Source organism: Metopolophium dirhodum, chromosome 9 (assembly GCF_019925205.1).
Source record: "Metopolophium dirhodum isolate CAU chromosome 9, ASM1992520v1, whole genome shotgun sequence".
Taxonomy (NCBI): Eukaryota; Metazoa; Arthropoda; class Insecta; order Hemiptera; family Aphididae; genus Metopolophium; species Metopolophium dirhodum.
In genome coordinates this window covers 11,678,185-11,698,059 of record NC_083568.1, presented here as the reverse complement: position 1 = coordinate 11,698,059, position 19,875 = coordinate 11,678,185, and the positions used below count along the sequence as shown (strand labels likewise).

General features: G+C 32.6%; 1 protein-coding gene and 1 long non-coding RNA gene across 2 annotated transcripts in view; one reads left to right on the top strand and one right to left on the bottom strand.

The window, feature by feature from the left end:
* LOC132952625 (uncharacterized) overlaps positions 1-19,617 on the top strand; it is a 28,613-nt gene extending 8,996 nt beyond the window's left edge. Inside the window, exons 2-12 of the mRNA XM_061024962.1 lie at positions 5,219-5,379; positions 16,392-16,458; positions 16,890-17,027; positions 17,123-17,323; positions 17,547-17,620; positions 17,696-17,849; positions 17,907-18,033; positions 18,735-18,895; positions 18,971-19,149; positions 19,207-19,394; positions 19,454-19,617. Of these exons, the coding sequence (XP_060880945.1) occupies positions 16,435-16,458; positions 16,890-17,027; positions 17,123-17,323; positions 17,547-17,620; positions 17,696-17,849; positions 17,907-18,033; positions 18,735-18,895; positions 18,971-19,149; positions 19,207-19,351 (1,203 nt within the window). The 5' untranslated portion in view covers positions 5,219-5,379; positions 16,392-16,434 and the 3' untranslated portion in view covers positions 19,352-19,394; positions 19,454-19,617. The remainder of the gene's footprint in view (positions 1-5,218; positions 5,380-16,391; positions 16,459-16,889; positions 17,028-17,122; positions 17,324-17,546; positions 17,621-17,695; positions 17,850-17,906; positions 18,034-18,734; positions 18,896-18,970; positions 19,150-19,206; positions 19,395-19,453) is intronic.
* On the bottom strand, positions 5,128-8,794 carry LOC132952626 (uncharacterized). The gene is made up of 3 exons (XR_009665479.1): positions 8,404-8,794; positions 8,141-8,289; positions 5,128-5,343 (listed from the first exon to the last, which is right to left on the bottom strand). It is a non-coding gene; the product is annotated as an uncharacterized LOC132952626 (long non-coding RNA).
* Positions 19,618-19,875: the final 258 nt, after the last annotated feature.

Below are 19,875 nucleotides of genomic sequence, written 5' to 3'. Positions count from 1 at the left end.
ATGATTCATTACCCATACAGCTATTATATTGTAATGATGGAGCTCGAGTATTATTACATCGGAACTATAGCCGTCATACGGAATGCGCAATAAACATAATATTATATATACATAAATGTCTATGTACGTGCATGTAAGTATACGTGTGCAAGTATATAATATGTATGTATAACGACGGCAAAAGTAAACTTTGTTTTAAAACTAATAATTATTCTCCGTTTTGCATTTTAAAGAAATAATTTCCCCCTTGGTGGTATATTATGTACATGCAGAAAAGTTTTGCTCGTCACTAGATCTGTTTTACGTTTATACACACTTCAGTAGTTTGGTATATATAGGTATATGGTATATAATGTATATATTATATTATTAAGGCGCCTAAGTCGATCGTGTTCCATTCCGTATTTTACCGAGACAATTTGTAATTGGATATGCCATTGCTGTTGGACTCGCCATTTTTCAACTAAAATAATATCTTAAAAAAAAAAACACCACGAAAACAATAATATACAATTGCTACAGAACAGACACCGAACACCACGCGATTCTACTTCACGATAATATAATATACTCATAATATTATATTATGAGTACGGAGAACCGACCTACAATTGTTTAGTTGCACATTAAGTAAATCAAGTATATATACAACATTAATAATAATTGTTATTCATCGTACAGTATAGTTCATCACGTATAAAAAGGGCTTAAAATAAAATTAATTACAGTCGTCCGTATAATAATATATTAGGCATTATATTATTATTATTATTATTATTATTGTCGTATATACACCTGCAGTAAGCATATCGCTCGCTTCACTGGTGCTAAAAAAATATCGCATTATCCTCTCTGCGAACTAAATCAAACATTTTCAAGGAAAATAAATTATTAAATTAATCGACACCATCGGATATTCATGTAAAATGGTATAATAATAGAAATACAATAACCAGTATAGAAAATAACACGTTTAAGATCTTTTATACACGAATTATTGATATAACATAATTATTATTGTGGCAAATACTATATACTTCATAATCGCAATATCAAGTACTACGAGCTTTTGATCGAATTTCGACTGCTTTCTTTGGAACACATCGGCTACTACCCCTGACACCCCGACACTATAGCCTACGGTGCAAATTAAATTTTCCGCGGTCGGCCCCTAAAATTTACAAATCACTTACAAAACGTTACTTGCAGTAAATCAACAAATTAATTACTCGTTATTCAATATAATCATTTTAACGCGTAAAATGGAACTGCCCTACATCCGAAAACCGCTAGAAAACGATAACTACTGGAAATCACACTTTAATGTCTAGTCTCGGTGTTTGTTTTCGAGACTGCTGCAGGATGCGCCAAACATTAAACTATTACGCACCTTTATAATATATGTTTAATAATTTGCATTTAGATATTGATACCCACACACACACACACACACCACACAGCACACACCCGCGGTGTGTATATCTTTGAATAATAATAATTTGTTGGAAAGGTGTGGAGGGTAAAAATAAAAAAGAATATCGAAACAGTCGTCGGGTGGTTGATGGGGTCGGTGTAAGGGAGTAACACGACCACGTATATAGTCGTCGTCGTATACCTTGCGGCGGCAGCATCCTCGTCGTCGTTTACACCTGACCGAAATCCCACGATCTCGCCAGCCCGTCAGTGCTGTGTTTATTTTAACCCTTTTCATCGTTTCTCTCTTCTCTCCACACACACGCTATTGCCGTTATTATTATGCAGATGTCGGCCGTGCTGTGGTCGTCTCTCTCTTTCTCTTTCACACAAAAACACATACACTCACTCACTCACTCTGTAGACTGTAGTGTATAAACACGACGAGCGCGATAGAATTCTTTCGACTAATGGAGCGAACCCTTCGACGACGACGACGACAACGAGAAAAAAAAACACACACACACAATATATTATTATTATATAATTTATACTTTGCGCATCGAAAATAATCACCTTTTTACGCTGCCCCTACCCGCCCGATGATGGTATATATTATAATATTATTATTATTACAAAAATCCCTCTATATCGCCGATGATTTATCGGTGGTGGTTCCGGCGGTCGTGGCGGAGGCATTATTAGGTACCGCGCATAATAATATATTATATAATATTATGTGTTATATTATTATCATTTTATATAATACGCATATATATATATATATAAGCACATTATGTACTAACCGTGCTTGACGTCGTTTACAGGGCAGGAACGAGGTTTGTGGGTATTTTAACGGCGTATATAATATTGAGGCTGGAGCCTATTTTTCAATACTTTTGCGGGTCTAAATTAATTGTCTATAAGCCTTTATAAGCCCACGTTGATTTTTATGTTCATTACCTAAACGCTTTTATATTCGTTAAACGCCGATCAATCGCTTCTCGTTCAAAAAATATATAGAAATTAAACCTTATATGAATTGGTATAAATGCCCTTTCCGAGAGATGTTCGTATTATTATTGTTGTATGATAAAAAATTATACCGGCGTTCTGCTACGGGAGAGCTGCACAAAGTAATAACATAAATGCACTTGACCGGGACAGATTACAACCCTATATGTTATGATGCATACCGCTATATCGGATCCACTGAAAACGTTTTTTTTTCTTCCTCGCCGACGGTCAGTAAACGAACAACATTAAAATATTATATGATGCGGCCGTAAAAAGACGAATTCGCCCGTAGGTACCTACCCATTCATATAGGCGTCTTATTTAATATAGTATAATATATCGTGTGCCGTTTACTGCACCGCAATAATATTGCACTCTGACCGAACGGACGAGTGCACTGCTGCAGATTTACGACTGCAGCTGCAGCAGCCGTGGATTCCACGGAGACCATATCGTAATTTCAATTTTTTCAAAGTTTCCTTCGGGTAATGATGTATACCGCTATATCGGATCCGCTAAAAACGTTTTGTTTCTTCCTCGCCGACGGCCAGCAATCGGTTTTGAACAACATTATAATATGCGGCCGTAAAAAAAACGAATTCGCCCGTAAGTACCTACCCATTCATATAGTCGTCTTATTTAATATAGTATAATATATTATCGTGTGCCGCTTACTGCACCGCAATAACATTGCACTCTGACCGAACGGACGAGTGCACTGCTGCAGATTTACGACCGCAGCTGTTGAGGCAGCTCTTCCACGACGGAGACCATTTCGTAATTTTATTTTTTTTCAAAGTTTCCTTCGTCATTTTTCGACACGTTTTCGACAGGTGTGTACGTGTATTTTTAGATCGAACGATGCAAACGAGAAGCGTATTTTTCTACGGGCGTATTTTACGATCCCCTAGACTGGGCCGCTATTGCTATACGCATATTATAAATAATATAATGCCGCTGCGGCCTTTAAAGTCGTTTTAAGTTTTTCTCACGTTGCAGTTTATCATGGGTTTACTATGTGTATGCGTCATAAATTATTATTATTTATCCTCGCCGGATTCACGTATATTATGATGTATAATATACTAGCTATATATAGCTCATGTCCTGTAGGTTGTATAACATTTTATATAATAATATTATAATAAACGCAAAACGAATAAAAACGTTTTTGATCGATAAATAATTGTACCTGCCTATATAATAACGTTATAATATATAGCTGGTAGCCGGCACATATTATATATATTTATATTGTATAGGCACCATAATTTATTGGGCGCAGTAAATAAACTATAATAATAATATAATATAACGAGCGTAAAATGTTATACATACAGTGTGTTAATAAACTCGATAGACCTCGGATTTATTGCTTAAAATTTGAGAGCGATAACATAATTTGTCGAATACAAATTATTTTGGTACGGCCACTGTACAATATATTATTATACACCCATTATATTATTATTATATGAATATATAATGTGAAAAATTGTAAACGAAATAATTTTGTCGTTTCGTGTTTAAAAATATAATAAAAATAAAATAAGAGACTCGCCGTGAGGAAAAAAACATTTTTAACGAACATTCGACGAGAGCTTCGCCCAATTTATATATTTATACTGTATACAGTATATACAGTGTAAGGTAGGTACTCGTAATATTCGTAGAGTAGTACAAGAGAAAAATAAAATAACTATACAAAAACAGAACTCGGAGAGAGTGGAAAAAATATGTTTTAAAGTGCATTTTTTTTTATTCCGCTCCTGTATATAGCATTTGTCGGTCTGCTTTTAAACACGCGTCGAGTATAATATATAACTATAAATTGGTCGGCACACGTTTCCGAAATGGCTTTTAAAAGCTTTTAACCAATAAAGGCGCGTACTACTTACATACATATATAGGTGCGGTAAATACGTACTATATATACATCGTAAAGGTACATTTTGAATATACGAGAAATGGCACACAACAATATATACCTACATATTATAAATATAAATATCCAGGGGCTGTGCGACACAGAGGACCAAACGATTAAGTATACCTATAATATGTGTTATAAGCGTATGCGTATTACGGTTTGGGCAAGTATAAGTAGGCTGTAGGTATAAGTAGTTATAGTTATATGAGTACAAGTGGACAGAGTGCTTTTAAAAGCAATCGACCAGCGTTCGCGAGTGTAAAATTGAATATTCTAATATGCGTCGCAAACGAGAAAATATTTTTAAAATACATTTTCAGTCGATGACGTGCGACGTGTGACGCTTAAAATATTACAGCGTGATACGCGTTCGATCGGTCGTCGTCTGCAGGTTATCTCTGCCTTCAGGTCCCAACGACATTACTTATAATATTCAATTATTATTTTATTTTATTTATTTATTTCAACGGATCAACGATCCGATTACAATAATTTAAAATAATATAGTTCAAAACTGAACGTTAGAATACAATAATAAGAAAGAAATAATACAATAATAATAAAATGATAAATGATAATATTCAATTATTATGTGTAGTCCTTCGTTTTGAACATTATAGTGGTAGAAATGAGTACATTAATGGCGACCGCACCAGCAACACCAGCTGACTTAGGGGGAGGAAAGTGTCACCAGCGGAAGTCCCTTAAAACTGCAGCCCGCAGCGAAGGGGTCATCGATGGGTCATCGTGAAGGGTCAAGGGTTATAGGTTGATGGTAAAGGGTCAAGGGACCGGCACTAGAGTCGAAACAATAATACGATATCTGCAATTAATATATATATTTTTTCTATTGTGCAGGACATGTCATCATGCACCGTCGTTTCTACCGAGACAGTTCGTCTAGATGCGTTCCGTCGGGTCGAGTCGTATAAATTCGTATTGCATTAGACGCATGTACCATCATAATATTGCCATCGTCAAGTCTGAAACCAGAAAAGAATATTACTTCACGCACGTAGGTAACTTATATATCATTTCTCTGCACATAGTTTTGGCGAACGCTCGATTGAAGCGTAAAAATGTGAGTCACTCACAAAGGCGAGTAAAAAATAAAAACCGAGTGCTAACTCGACAGAAATCTTTCTGCTATGCCTTTATAATATTGTATATAATGTATTATACATTGTATATTTACATCAACTAAGTATACAAAATATATACAATGTGTATATATGTCATCTGTGTGTGTACCAGTCATCTTGTCATCGCGCGTTCAATATATAAGTATATAATACACGATGCGCCAGCGATGTGTATGGTTCAACGAGAGCTTTTTAATAATTAAAAAATATATATATATATATATACGTTATACACTGAACTCCGAGTGCGTTTTTGTATACCAGGAGAACCCTTTTTTTTTGTCGTCGTCGTTATTATTATTCATCTTTGGTACGCTTCGGGCGAGGAAAACCGTATGCACTATACATCATAATACACACACACACACACACACATATATATATATACCTACGTTATAATGACAATAATAATATATTCTCGCGCAAAGGACACGTCAAGATTTTCCGTTCCCATTTCATACCGCCGACGTTAAATATGCAATTATTATTTATTTATTTTTTTTTGTTTATTCCGCGTCTCTTCCGCATCTCGACACAACCCCCTCCCCCCGCCAACGTAGCGCGTCGTCGTCGCCTCTCACAGCGGCGTATATACATGGAAAAAAATCTGAGGCAGACACTTAGACTTGTGCACGCACGTCTAGTGGAGAGATGATACGTATATAATAATAATAATAATAAGTAATAACCGTACGACAACAGCAGCGCGGAGAGCCCGCGAGCGAAAAAAAAAATATAATAATAAAAAAAAAAATAGAAACAAAAGATGAAATGTATATTATAACACAAGAGCTCGGCCGACTGTATATATACTGCGACGAGCTTAATAACGTCGTAGGCGACCAATCAAAAGCTACGACCGCCGCGCACAGTAGTATTATTATTATTATTATATATTATGACGAGCAGCCTAATGAGTGTTCCGCCGCGCACGACAAACGATGACGAGACCACTTGGGTTTGTTTGCTCGCCGTCGCCGTTTTTCTCGATAACGTCGCTCCAAATTATGCGACGGTGATGTTTGTACATATATATATATATATATATACACGCATATAATATTAATGGCATGCTCTCCTCGGACGATGACGGCGTTTCGTGTCGTTTCCGAACTATACATGAATATAATATAACGACGGCACACACACACACACACACACACACATCGTATTTGTTGTACATGATATTGTGTACATGGGTGCGGTGCATCGTGAATAGAAGCGACTCGTGAATTATATATCATACAGTCAGGTGTATACACCTCTATGCAGGACGTGCGCTGCAAGGGTGCGGGGTGGCGAAGGCGAGAGAGACTTGAAAAGAACCGAACGGGACGAGACTTGAGACATCGAGTTTCACGTCCCGAACGATTGGACGCGTTATTATTATCGTCTGCAAAAAGCCCTCATACGGTATAGGTATATTATATACCACACACATGATGTGTACCTTTACAGCTTTGAGTGCGTTTTAAAAAGCTTTCGCGGGTCTCGGAATTATTACTGTTTTACCCGCGGCGGGCATGTACGTACACAATGCATGTATAATAATATATGTATATGCGGAGAAAATAAATTATGTTTGCTCTGCACTGAAACCGTATACACTATAACCGAGGTGGGTCGCACGTGACGAAAAAAAAATAAACGACGACGTTCTTATTTCACGAGGGTACATGCGACACGATGATAACAGGACAAAAGACGTGTGTTTCCTACGAACAGATATAAGTCTCGGACGAAGAAAAACGCTTTGTCCACCGCGTAGGGACTGGCTGGCAGCTATTCAGCAATAATTAATAATTATATATTATGCATGTTATACGTACAGACCGTGATAGTATGTAGGAGGTCAATATTTTAATGCGATTCTTTACGTCAAATATAACAGATACTTACAATATCGAAATAAAAGTCGTTCGATTTGTTTTTGTTCTGTTGAAATTAAAGTTGGTTAGTTACTTAATTTTTTAACTCATAACAATTATTAGAAATGAAAGATGAAACTAAAACAACATTTTACCAAATTGATCTGATTTTTAAATGTCAGTACAGTCTAATTATAAGACATCTTGTATTACAGTTTAAAAACTTAGACGTTAAAATTATTATAATATTTTTTAATTTTTATATTGAAAACGGATTTGAACTTCTTCATAATTTATAATTATTTAACGTAGATGATAAGTATGATAAATACTGATAAATAACATGACATAAACTATGATTTGTACTATAATATTAAATAAACTAATAAATGTCTATACCTACATAAAAAATTATCATCTAGGCTAAATAAAAATATGTCCCTAACTTAGTGTGCTGCAGTATGACCTATGCGATATAGGTTAAATGCAGTATGAAAATGAAAATATTTTATACCTACGAGTAAAATATGTGTTGCTTATTATAATTCGTAAATATTTCCCAAAATAATATTTAAAACTTTGCCCCGCGCACACATACAATTAATTCTTTATACCTATTCCGTGGCCAGCAGGCAAACTGTTTACAAATAGAACGCTAAAGTTATGCTACAATGTTCCTAAATTCCCTACAGGAACGACCCACGAGACTTGTGAGTTGTGACTGCAAAGACCCGCAAGTGTTTGAGCTGAATATATATATATATATATACCGTGTGAGACGATTCACGATGCCCCAGAAAAAGTGAATTCGACAAAAATCGATGGTTTCAGTCCTCGCGAACCAGTCGAGCGATAACATAACGATGATGATGAACAGTTTCCCCTCAGGCTCGGGGAACGTATACTAACAGTAGACCACCTGATAATAATAATAACAATAATAATATATTGTGTAGTATTAAATTTTAAACAATGGCTACTGCCGTGTACTTTTCGTTTAAATACAAAAGGATAAAAAAAAAAAATGTGTTACCTTATTTTTCTTTAATAATTCGAAATTCCGTTTCACTGCCCAACCAAGCTGCGTATAGTTGTTATATTGAATACAAAAACATTCGGTCGTCCGCACAATAATATTACGCGTATTTATTGTTGTTTAAAACACTAACGATATCGCACGACGACAACGACGATAGTGTAGCGAACGATTTAATAACAAACAGCATTGTTATTATAATCAGCACACGTGAGCAAACCGCAGCCGAGTCACAGATATCCGAGGAAAACCCGTAAAAAATGTTGGTCATTCGACGTGTTATACCACTGGTACACGTGTATACCACCGCGAATTTTCGACGTCATACAAACGTGCGTTTGGAATAATATTGTGAATTTTTTTCGCCCACACAATCCATCCCATTCGAACATCAAGTAAGTCGTGCATAACATTAGTATATTAATTAGTGCGATCGTGTCTGGAAAATTGTGTGTAAATCGCGGAAAACTGTGACAAACTATTTATTACCCCGTACACGCGTACTCACACCCGATGTAATTGTAGCTGTGAATCTGTTAACTTTATTGCTTTATTGTACACATGCCTGTGAAGTTAGTTCCCGACTGATTTTTCCTATCGATTCGAAAAATATGACCATGTTTTCCAAATTAAATGCGAATGATTGCAAATGGCTTTTTTTTGATTCAAAATCATTGTATTTTTTTCCAAAGCTGACAAGTATTTTTATTATTACTTAATACATAACTATTGTATTAAAAATATTTAAAATTCTAAAAAACAATTTGCAATTGATTTGCAAAATATTGTATATTTTTCGAATCGATCGGACAAAATCATACTTTTATTGGACGGGTAGTTTATGATAATATCCTGGGCGTTTGACCGATTTAAATTTCCAACATTTTCCAAATACTTACCTAAAAAATAACGATTATTTACATTATTTTTATCATTATTTGTAATACATTTTCACTCGTATAGTCGCACGCATACCAATGACGACGGATACATAGAATTTTGACTTGGAAAAAACCTCTTCCACAAGTAGATACACATATAATTAAACAATAATGATGTGTAGAGTGTAGACGTGTAGTCCGGTGTAGGTACCTAGGTGGACCGTAAATAGGAATTTGCCGCCAAGCGGCCACGTAAAAACCACCCAATTATACGGAAAATTACATTTATTTTGAAGTGGACTTACCTAGACATATTATGTTAAGACACTTAGCAATTCTTGTGGTAATTATTTAATTATTTATTAATATCATATGTTATATATAATAATAAATAATTGACGGCGATGGTTAAATCATTACAGATATTTAATGTACAATTAATTAGTGCTAATGTGTTAATATTAGGCAAAAATAATGGTGTAACAGATAATTCTAAGCTATAAAAATATACTATTGATTGTAACCTGTCCCCTAAAAATCAGCCACCTGCGACAACTGTCCCCTGCCCCCCTCCCCATAAATACTGTCCTGTCTAAACACGCATCGTATTATAATATAATATATATAAAAATACATATTGTTTAAATTGTCTCACAAGCGTGCGTATAATACAAAATTCGTATACTTTTACACGTACGTATAAAAAGATTGCAAACTATATAACACGGGCACTCTGTATACTCTAAATATATAGTTTAATAAAGGCGAAACTTCTTTTTTTCCTTTGTGAAAATACACACACCGAGAAATATAACGTTTAACCCGCGGAGGAAGTTTTGGCGAAATGCGAATACTAATAATAATAATAAAAAATATACATATATACATATATATATATATATACATAAAAGTCACGGAGAGAGAATGTCGTTTTAATAAATTCAGTCGCGTGTGTATTATAAATATTTCCTGAAAATATGGTTTGTTCCTCGTGTATGACGTTTTTCCGTCCCGCACCCCTCACACCACTGCACTATCACCCGCCAAATCCAGCGCGCTCTTTTCTCCACTTCTTTTTCCCTCGTTTTCCTTCGGAAATATTTTCACCATAAAAAAAAAAAAAATGAAGTCGTTTTAATATAACGCACGTATACAGCGTGGTGGCGCGGGCGGGGAGGCAGTGAAATTCGGGAACGTCCCGGAATTAATGGCCGGGACGAGCGCACGTCGGCGGCAGTGGCGGCAGCGGTGGCGGCGGAGCGCGAAAAGGAGGAAGAAAAAAATCCAATTTAAGAGAAAACTGTATTTCCGTCGTCTTCGTCTTCATCTTCTTTTTCTCCTCCTCCTACTCATCTCGTTCCATATCTCTCTCTCTCTCTCACTCTCTCTCTCCCTATATATATATGTGCATATATTTATATGTTGTATCCCTGCTAACTCTCTTATACTCTACCCGCGTGACTAGAAAATATTATTATTATTATATTCAGCGCACACTGCTGGCGCGCGTGTATGCACACGAGAGATAAAAAATAAAAAATGTATTTGCTCGCTGAGAAAAAATGAAAATAAAATATAATATCGTAAAACCCGACGGAATAAGAGCAAATAACAATATATAATAACTGCGTAAGACGTTACCTGCCGCAGCACTTAGAATCCTTCGTGACTAGAGTTACAGGGTGGTGGAGGGGGGGGGGGATGGTTAAACTTTTTCGTGAACAATCGATATCGTGGGTCCGATCGAATCGAAGTGTTTCGAGACGGTCGTGATAAGGTAATATTTTAATAGGTCGTTTGTCAATATTGTCATCCGTGTTTCGTTTTCAGATCGGTCGTGATTGAAATATGTCTATTCGTAATAATTATTATCACAAAAAGCCACGAGCTTATGCACATAAACTTGCAGCCAAACGCGCACTAGTAAAACTTCTCACACAAAACGTCGGACATATATTTTAACGCGTTGAAAACAGCTTGAAGGATAAGGTCGAATTCGTGTGTCAATAAATTATAAAATTCCACTACAATGCTATTATATTGTACGACTTTCCGTTAGGTACAATTACCCCCACGGGCGCAAAAGAGATTTTAATGCTTGACGTTTTTGTCTCCATCCCAACAACACGATTTTTCGTTAATTTTTTTTACCAATTTTACGACCTATTATCACGGTATGAGACCGAATCAGAAATGCAGTTAAGACGACATGCAACCAAGACAATATTATGATACGCAGCTATTATATAATATATCAATCCTCAATATTATTCCTTGAACGGTCGGTGAGTCGCTTCGCTGCAGTGAAATATTAAAATATTATTTCATATTTATTTTAAAAACAAATCATTTTCGAATATCAACATTTTGTTCTCGAAGTGTTCTGACGCTGATAATCCAGATGAAACGACGAGTGTAACAATCAATAGTTAATTAGTTAATGACGTTCACGCGTGGTAAGTAATGGAGAGAGTAGTACCTGAATGAAATGTAAAAAAACTATAGATACTCAAAAAGTGTAAGCTCAAACGGCCGATTACACTTAATTAAAAACATATTACTAATGCACCTGCGAAAAATATTACTTGAAATGTAAAAATAATAAGAGCTAAACATAATATACATTTTTTCATATCCCTAAAAAAACTTATAATGTATAACTTTTTTTTAAAACTGAAACAAAAAAATATATTATTGTTTTAATTTAAGCGGTTTTATTTTACATAACCGTGTAATTTCGTCCATTTAATTTACGTGCTTATACTTTACTATTATTATTACTATTACTATTACCAATTAACGTTTAGGTACCCATTTTATTGTCACGTGCACCTCGTATTATATATTATATATGAACCATACTTAAAATATATTTAAGTGAACGCGTGAAAGCTACAAATTTATTAAATGTGTTTGTTTCTTTTTATGCTTTTACCTTAAACTTTTCAATCAAATTAATACGACGGTTTGCTGCAGCTGCAAACAAGTTTTTGTGTAAAAATCGAAATAAAAACGACTTGCATCAGAATCGCGCGTTTTCAGAGCTGGATTGTTAAACTCGACACTTCTTTTTAAGATTCCAAAATAATATTATACATATTACATTTTAAAACGACGAGGGTGAAAATAAAATTCACCACCGGTTTTCAATTTTTTTTTTTTTTTTACCTTCCCTCTCACAGGAAAAAAAATCGCGCAAGTCGTATATACCTATAATACATAGGCGAGCTGCAACATGGCGGTTCGTGCCGGTAATGGCAAACGGTAAATATATTTTTTAAGTATCTACACGTTGCATATATACATATATATTATATATAAGGAAGGTAATGAGAAACAGTCGATAATCGAATTTCGTTCAACACACGCACTACACTGCTGCGGCTCCATTATAGCTGCGCTGCACCGTTTTTCCCTGTCTCCGTCCTGAAGGTGGTCGGACGTAGTTTATAAAAAAAATTACTTCGGGTAAATATTGCGCGTAAGTTTTTTTTATTACTATTATTATTATTACGGTTTTCTCTACCCACCTCCTCCAACCACCCCACAACCTCTCTGCCCGGTAACACTTGAGCTGTGCGGTAAATCAATATTTGCGTAATATTCTTATGTATGTATATAATATTGTACTTTCATACGACTGATTGTGTTTACGAAAAAATATTTATGAACCGACGGAAATCTCGCCGAGCACCGCGTCGACAAATAAATAAATTGTGCGGGGAAATGTTTATGTCATTTTATTATTATTATATTTTAACGGCGATTTGAAGACGCGTATTTGCGTTCGGTTTGATAAGATTTTTGCAGTGCACTATAACTTCATCCGATACGACGCCACGGATTGTAAAACCATACACTGCGGGTCGCTATGAAAACTGTACACATAATTAAGTAATATTATAATATTGTGTGGCGAGACTTGCGGAAAAACATACGAAACGTTCTCGCCAACTGTATAGTTGACAAACATATTATGAACATCATCGTGTCGGCGAAAAAAAAATATCGTGTTCGTTTACCATTGTTCGAGATCGTTTCAATAAAATATTCCTCATACAATATAATATATAGGTAGGTATATTTTCTCAGACGTCCTAAGACCGATCGTGAGAAATTATACTTATGTATATTTATTATTATAATATTTCCCTCGCGCCGAGCAGCTCCGAGAGAGAGATGTAGCCTTTTAAATTAACATATAAATAACTTTATGTATAGGTATATTGTGCGGCAGTATCCGCACAGTTCAATGTGCACGCAAAAAGGCTATTTAGGGTTTCAAATTTATGTGTCCCTACTTTTTTATTAGCAAACTAAAATTGTGTTATACAATCGAAATTACCATTTAGGGTTCATTCTTTGAACGTGCCCGGTTACATGCCGAAAGGAGTTCAACGCGAAATTCTACCTTAGACCGTACCTCTATGAATATAAATTAGACTATTCGTACGTGTATTTTATTTACCTTTCGTTTCTTTTGTTATCGGAAAATAATAAGAGAGCAAAAGTATTTTTTCTAGAATATATTTTATTCAAATTATGTGAATATCCGGGAACAACGGCCACCGCGTATCTCAAATAAACGTCTACATTCTACTTAGTTTCGATTTTCAAACTAATTCGATCAATATTATAATAATTATTTATATCTATTACAAAGTTGTCGTAAATATCACCAGTTTTTACAAGCGACAAACAATTATAACCAACGAATTTCCGATTTTCAAACTGTTTTTAAATTAAATTTTATTAGCATAATATAATAGGGTATAATAAGACGTATACTAATTTTCACTATTCTGCAGACTACACGACTAAATTATTTAACCATTTTATAACTCATAATATTATTTTCAATATCCACTTCATTTTATCTGTATCTTCTATAAAATTGTTATCACTTTAATATTGGAGGCTTTATTTTTTATATAGATGTAATTGTTGAATTATTTCTTAGTTGATATACTAGTGATTTTTTTCAAAAATAAAGTATTGTTACTACCTATTAAATTGATTGTCATGATTAGTTATAATTCTGTAATTCTATGCTAAATACCTCATATTTCTTCATAATAATAGTATATAAATATAGATTTTGTTACATGACAAAGTGTTTGCTTAAAATTTAATGCATCATTTCAGTTTTAACGTCGAGTTAAATTCGTTTTCGAATTCAATTTATTTTAATTATTATTAACTCACTATAGTGAATACCATTTGCAGAATATAAGGATAAATTTAATGAATTTTGGTCAACGATTTTCTAAGTTACATCCTCAAGGAAACAAAATGGACTTTTTTTATACGGTTTTGAATATTTGTTAGCACCTATTGAACATAATCTTATAGGAATATTATCTTCGTCGTAATATTGTGTAAAATAATGTGTACGTATTTTCAGTAACAACTTTAGATGGCAATGTCTCATTCTCCTTGATCTCATTTTTTTCGCCTTATTTATAGAAAGTTTCAAAACAAGTGACTACCTGTCACAAATTTTCATACTCAATATCAAATCGTATTATCAATAATTTAATATATTTTCACGTTATGGCACAATAGCTATACTGAAAGTACAACATGAATGCAATATGTGGGAATTTCAAATGCAAAAACGATGGACTAAGAATTTACAGCAAAGAAAATGGGATTTGATGCTTGTGCAAACAAGACTACGACGGCGAACACTACGGGGGACGAAGTGGCCGAGCGGATTAAGGCGTCGGTGGCGACGCGCACCGACGCCGGTTCGATCCCGGCTACGGGTGTCATTTTTCTTCGGCCAGTCACGGTATCTGGAGAGAAAGGCCGCCATCCCCCACCCGGCCATGGCAGATACCTATGGGTGCCCACTTAAAAATTCTGCCAAACCCAAACACTCACGTGTAAAAAAAAAAAACTCACAGTTCAAAACCCTACCATCACCACAATACAACCCTGCAAACAGCTAATGGCCATAGATGCCGGGCTTAAGGATCTTAATATAGATGCCTAAGGATATTTTAAGTCGAGGAAAAATAATTCAATTAATTGAAAATATTACTTTGCTTTACTTTACTTTAAACACTATACATAAATACCAAACTTAAAAAAAGTTAAATGTTTATTGGATACAATTCACCGTCGAAATATTACAATATAAATAAACTAATTCTATTAGATTAAACAGTGTATAATCGTAACTTTTTTCCGTGCATGAACGGTTGATTTTCTGTGGTATATGCTCGTGGTACCGATTTCTACTTATTTCACGCCACGAATTGTGTAGGGCACATCGTTTGAAATCGATTTCACGATAATTCGAACCGTTGACTCCAAAAACCGCACATTTCTGCGTTCGACAAATCTCGACCAATCCGCCCACTTTGAGTAGGTTAAAACCAGTAGTATTATAGTAAATGGTTCCGTGGTAGTTATCCTAAATATAGTAACTATATAGGAGATACTTAGGTGACTTAAGTTGTGCACCTATCCAGTGTGCTTTTGGCCATTGTTTATTATTGTTATAACTTATAATTTAATACTTGGCCTGCATTAGCATAATATTGATATTAAGTAGCACCTAGGTAATTTCAATAGTTACTTGGTGTGTTACGTATAATAACAAATACTTGGCAACATAATAGTATAAATATATTATAGCTGCATAAATGCTAATTTTCCAATTCTCATCATTGATCTTAGAATTGTGAAGCCCGTTTTCATTGATTTATTTGTATCGACTGAAGATTATAAGACTAGATTTTGCAGAACTAGTTAATACTCTATACACAAATAACTACAAGTAAGGTATATTTATTTTATGTGACAGTAATTGTAATTGTATGGATAATATAAAATTAGTCCTTTTTAGTATAATAATGTGGTTTATGCAATAACACTGGTATAACATATTATATTTCCATACAATTACAATATACCTAATAACTGTGTTTTATATTAAACGTATTTTATTATAAAGAAGTAAATAATTAAATTTTTGATTTAGCCTTTTTATTTGAGTTTTGTAATCAGTTTCTAAATAAAATGTTGTATTAATTTATTATTATTATTAAATTTAAATCAGTTTCTTTCTTATAATTTATTTTATTTTATTTTCAGTTGATTGTTTGTACTGCAGTTGATAAAATTGAAAAAAATCATTATGGAACAAATTAATAACTCTGATGTAAGTATTCAATGTTATACACGATGTTACACATTTATAAAATTTTAATGCTTCTTTGATATATAATTATCATGATATGTTAAATAAGTTAAATTGTTCATTATTACAAGATATTTAATCCAAAGTTCTAATGCCTGATAGAAACAATAATCAATATCACAATTAAATGGTAGGAATATGTAGTCAGGATACCTATGTCTCTAGATTGCTATTTCCTACTTTATTCTGCCTGGATGAACATAATCATCGTGTATTAATATACACAACATAGAGATAAAATAGTTATTACTCATTTTTCTTGCACTTGCACTCGTGTAAACAATTAGAGATTGAATAGTTTTAATTTATTATTCATGCAATATTAAGTGTTATTTAGTCTCTATATATTTATACATTTTAATCATTAGTTTTTAAAATTTGTATTATTTTAGCAAGTATTAAATACTGTAAGATCGATTGTTTATCATTTAAATGATGTCAACTTGGCTAAGATGACACAAAAAATGATTGCTTTGCCAATACATAGTGTTAAATTACTCGAAGATATAACGGATATAATATTTGATCGAGTATGTATATAATATCATTACCGATTAACATCTAATGGAATTTGTATAATATTATCATTACATTTTATTTTATCTATTGCATTTTATCCATCTAGGCTTTAAAAAGGCAAAACTATACACACATATACGCCCAAATGTGTGCATGTATGATGAATGACCCTAAATTTAATAAACTTGCTACAGATACTAAAACAACATTTCAAAAAGTTTTATTAAAAAAATGTTCTGATGTATTTCATACAAAGTATCAACAAGAATTAAATAAATTAAAAGAGAAGATGAAAAATGATAATATGGTAAATAGTTATGTTGTCATTATATTTTGTTATGACTTATGATTATTATTTATTACTAATATTATCATTTATGGTTCTTAACATATTATAATACCTTTATACGTTTTTTTTTTATTCCTCATTCCTGTATAAAATTATATGTAATTCTGAATTCAAAATAAGTTTACTAATTTTTAAAGGTTGGGTTAAATAATACTTATACATACTATTATTTGTTTACCAGGTACCAAAGAAGTGTATATCCACTTTAAATAATTTTCAATTCGATTTTAATAAAAAATCCATATGTAATTGCAGGTATGTTTTGAATTAATATTATTTAATTAACTATTACCTTATTTTCTTTTTTATATAAATTATTATTTTTGATAGATTTATTGGCGAACTTTTTAAAAAGGGCGCTTTTCCAGAAAAAGCTATTCTGTCCTGCATTACAGATTTAAGTAAAGAGAATGATGAAAATTATGAACTACAAATGCATTGTTTATGTACAATATTACAATTAGTAGGACCAATATTATCCAAGGTAACAATAAAAAATTTCTATGAAGAAATTGTTTAATATAAATAGTTTTTTTTCTAGACACATGATTTGAAAAGACCAGTTGATAAGCTCTTATCATCTATTAATAACCATGGTATGTCATCGACACTGAAACGTTCAATACATCAAATAAAAAGAATGCATTCCAAGGGTTGGATGAATGAGGGTAATTGTTTTAAGTTTTAAAATCATTTAAAAAACTACTGCTGTATAGGTAAGTGTTGTGTATCTCATTATTGAGTCACTGTAATGGATATGTTGGTATTTTTTTTTTTTTATATATATAATAATTATATGATAAATCATTGCATATGAAAAACAATTTTGAAAGGAGATGGACTTGTTTTTTTAGTAATTTTTATGAATATTTTAATATATTTATATTGTTATTAGTAATTTATTTTTCTATTAGTCATATGGTAGGTTTGTTGCTAAAACAAATTGCATATAATAATATTATATTATTATTTCATGTCATTTTTCCAGTTGTTATTAAGAGAATGTCAGTACACTATTTTTTTCTCTGTCTGACCCACGCGCAACATAGAAAATTCACATTTTCTTGTTCATCAGAACCGATCTTGTGTTGTTGTCTTTAGTTTTAGGGTGAATTGACCTATTATAAAACAAAGTTAAGAACATGCCGGATACGTTAATTTTTATATTGTAACATTTTATTCACTTATAACAGTCATAACCAGGGTTCGGGATTTAGATCACCTATAATCATCAAAAAAGCACTTAAATAGTTCATATAAGCATTCATATAGCACTTAAAAATATTAAAATAAGCAAAAAAAGCACTACAAAAACTACCTACATAAGTTTTTTCTATATTATCGTTTAATTTTTTTTTTGTATTGACAGAGCCTGTCAAATTTATAGAAAACAATCAATCTGCATTTTCTGGTTTACCAGAACACTTGAAAAATGTGTACAAGGTAAAATCAGATATAATTATTGCAGAATGGATATATGATGAGTGTTATGATGTTCTTATGAATTTTGCTGACAAGAATAAAATTGATGTATGTTCTAACATCCAATATCACTGTAAAATATTTTCTGATGTCATGTATATAATATAATTTCTATACTTACAGGAAGTTATACAGTTATTAAAGATAAGTAATACCTGGAATTCCTACGATCCAGTTTTATTTGTAGTCTCACTAATTCTTGTAGCTATAGAAGAAGACCAAGTAATAAGAAATAAAGCTGGAAAACTTTTAAATAACCTTAACAGAAAGAATAAATTATCAAAAAGTTCAATTCAATCAGGGTAAATAGTGTAAGAAGTAATTAAAATAATTTTTTATATGCTCGTTAATTGTTTCAGAGTCAACAAAGTTTTGAACGATTCGGGCATGAAGGAAGAGCATTCAAATCTATCAAAATTGGTTTTAGATATAACTGGTCAGTTTTTGTATTCTAGTAGCTCTAAAAAAAATTCAAAGGAATCAGGATGGAAAAATTTCATATAATCTTCATAAAAAAAAAATTATAAACATGTTCTATTCAATCAGGGTAAATAGTGTAAGAAGTAATTCAAATAATTTTTTATATGCTCATTATAATTGTTTCAGAATCAACAAAGTATTGAACCATTCAAACAAACAAAACAAGAGTATTTAAATCTGTCAAACTTGGTTTCGGATTTAGTTATATATCAGTATCTAAACATTAAAGTTTAGTAATGTCTGTTAAATTTAAAATTATTAATTGATAACATATCTTGTAAAATTTTGTATTAAATAATGTTTTTTGTCGAATTATCTTCCTTGTATATTTTATTATATTAAATAGATAAACCTATTTTTATATTATACTACAGTATGCAATTAGGGGTATATTTAAGTTATTATTAATATGACATTTTTTATTTTCCCAATTGTCATACTAATAAATATAATGTATAGGTTGACTTCATTGTTAAAAATTATAAACTGTTAAATAATTATTTAGTTATGAAAATAAAATTAGATAAAACTTTATTTATTTATTGAAA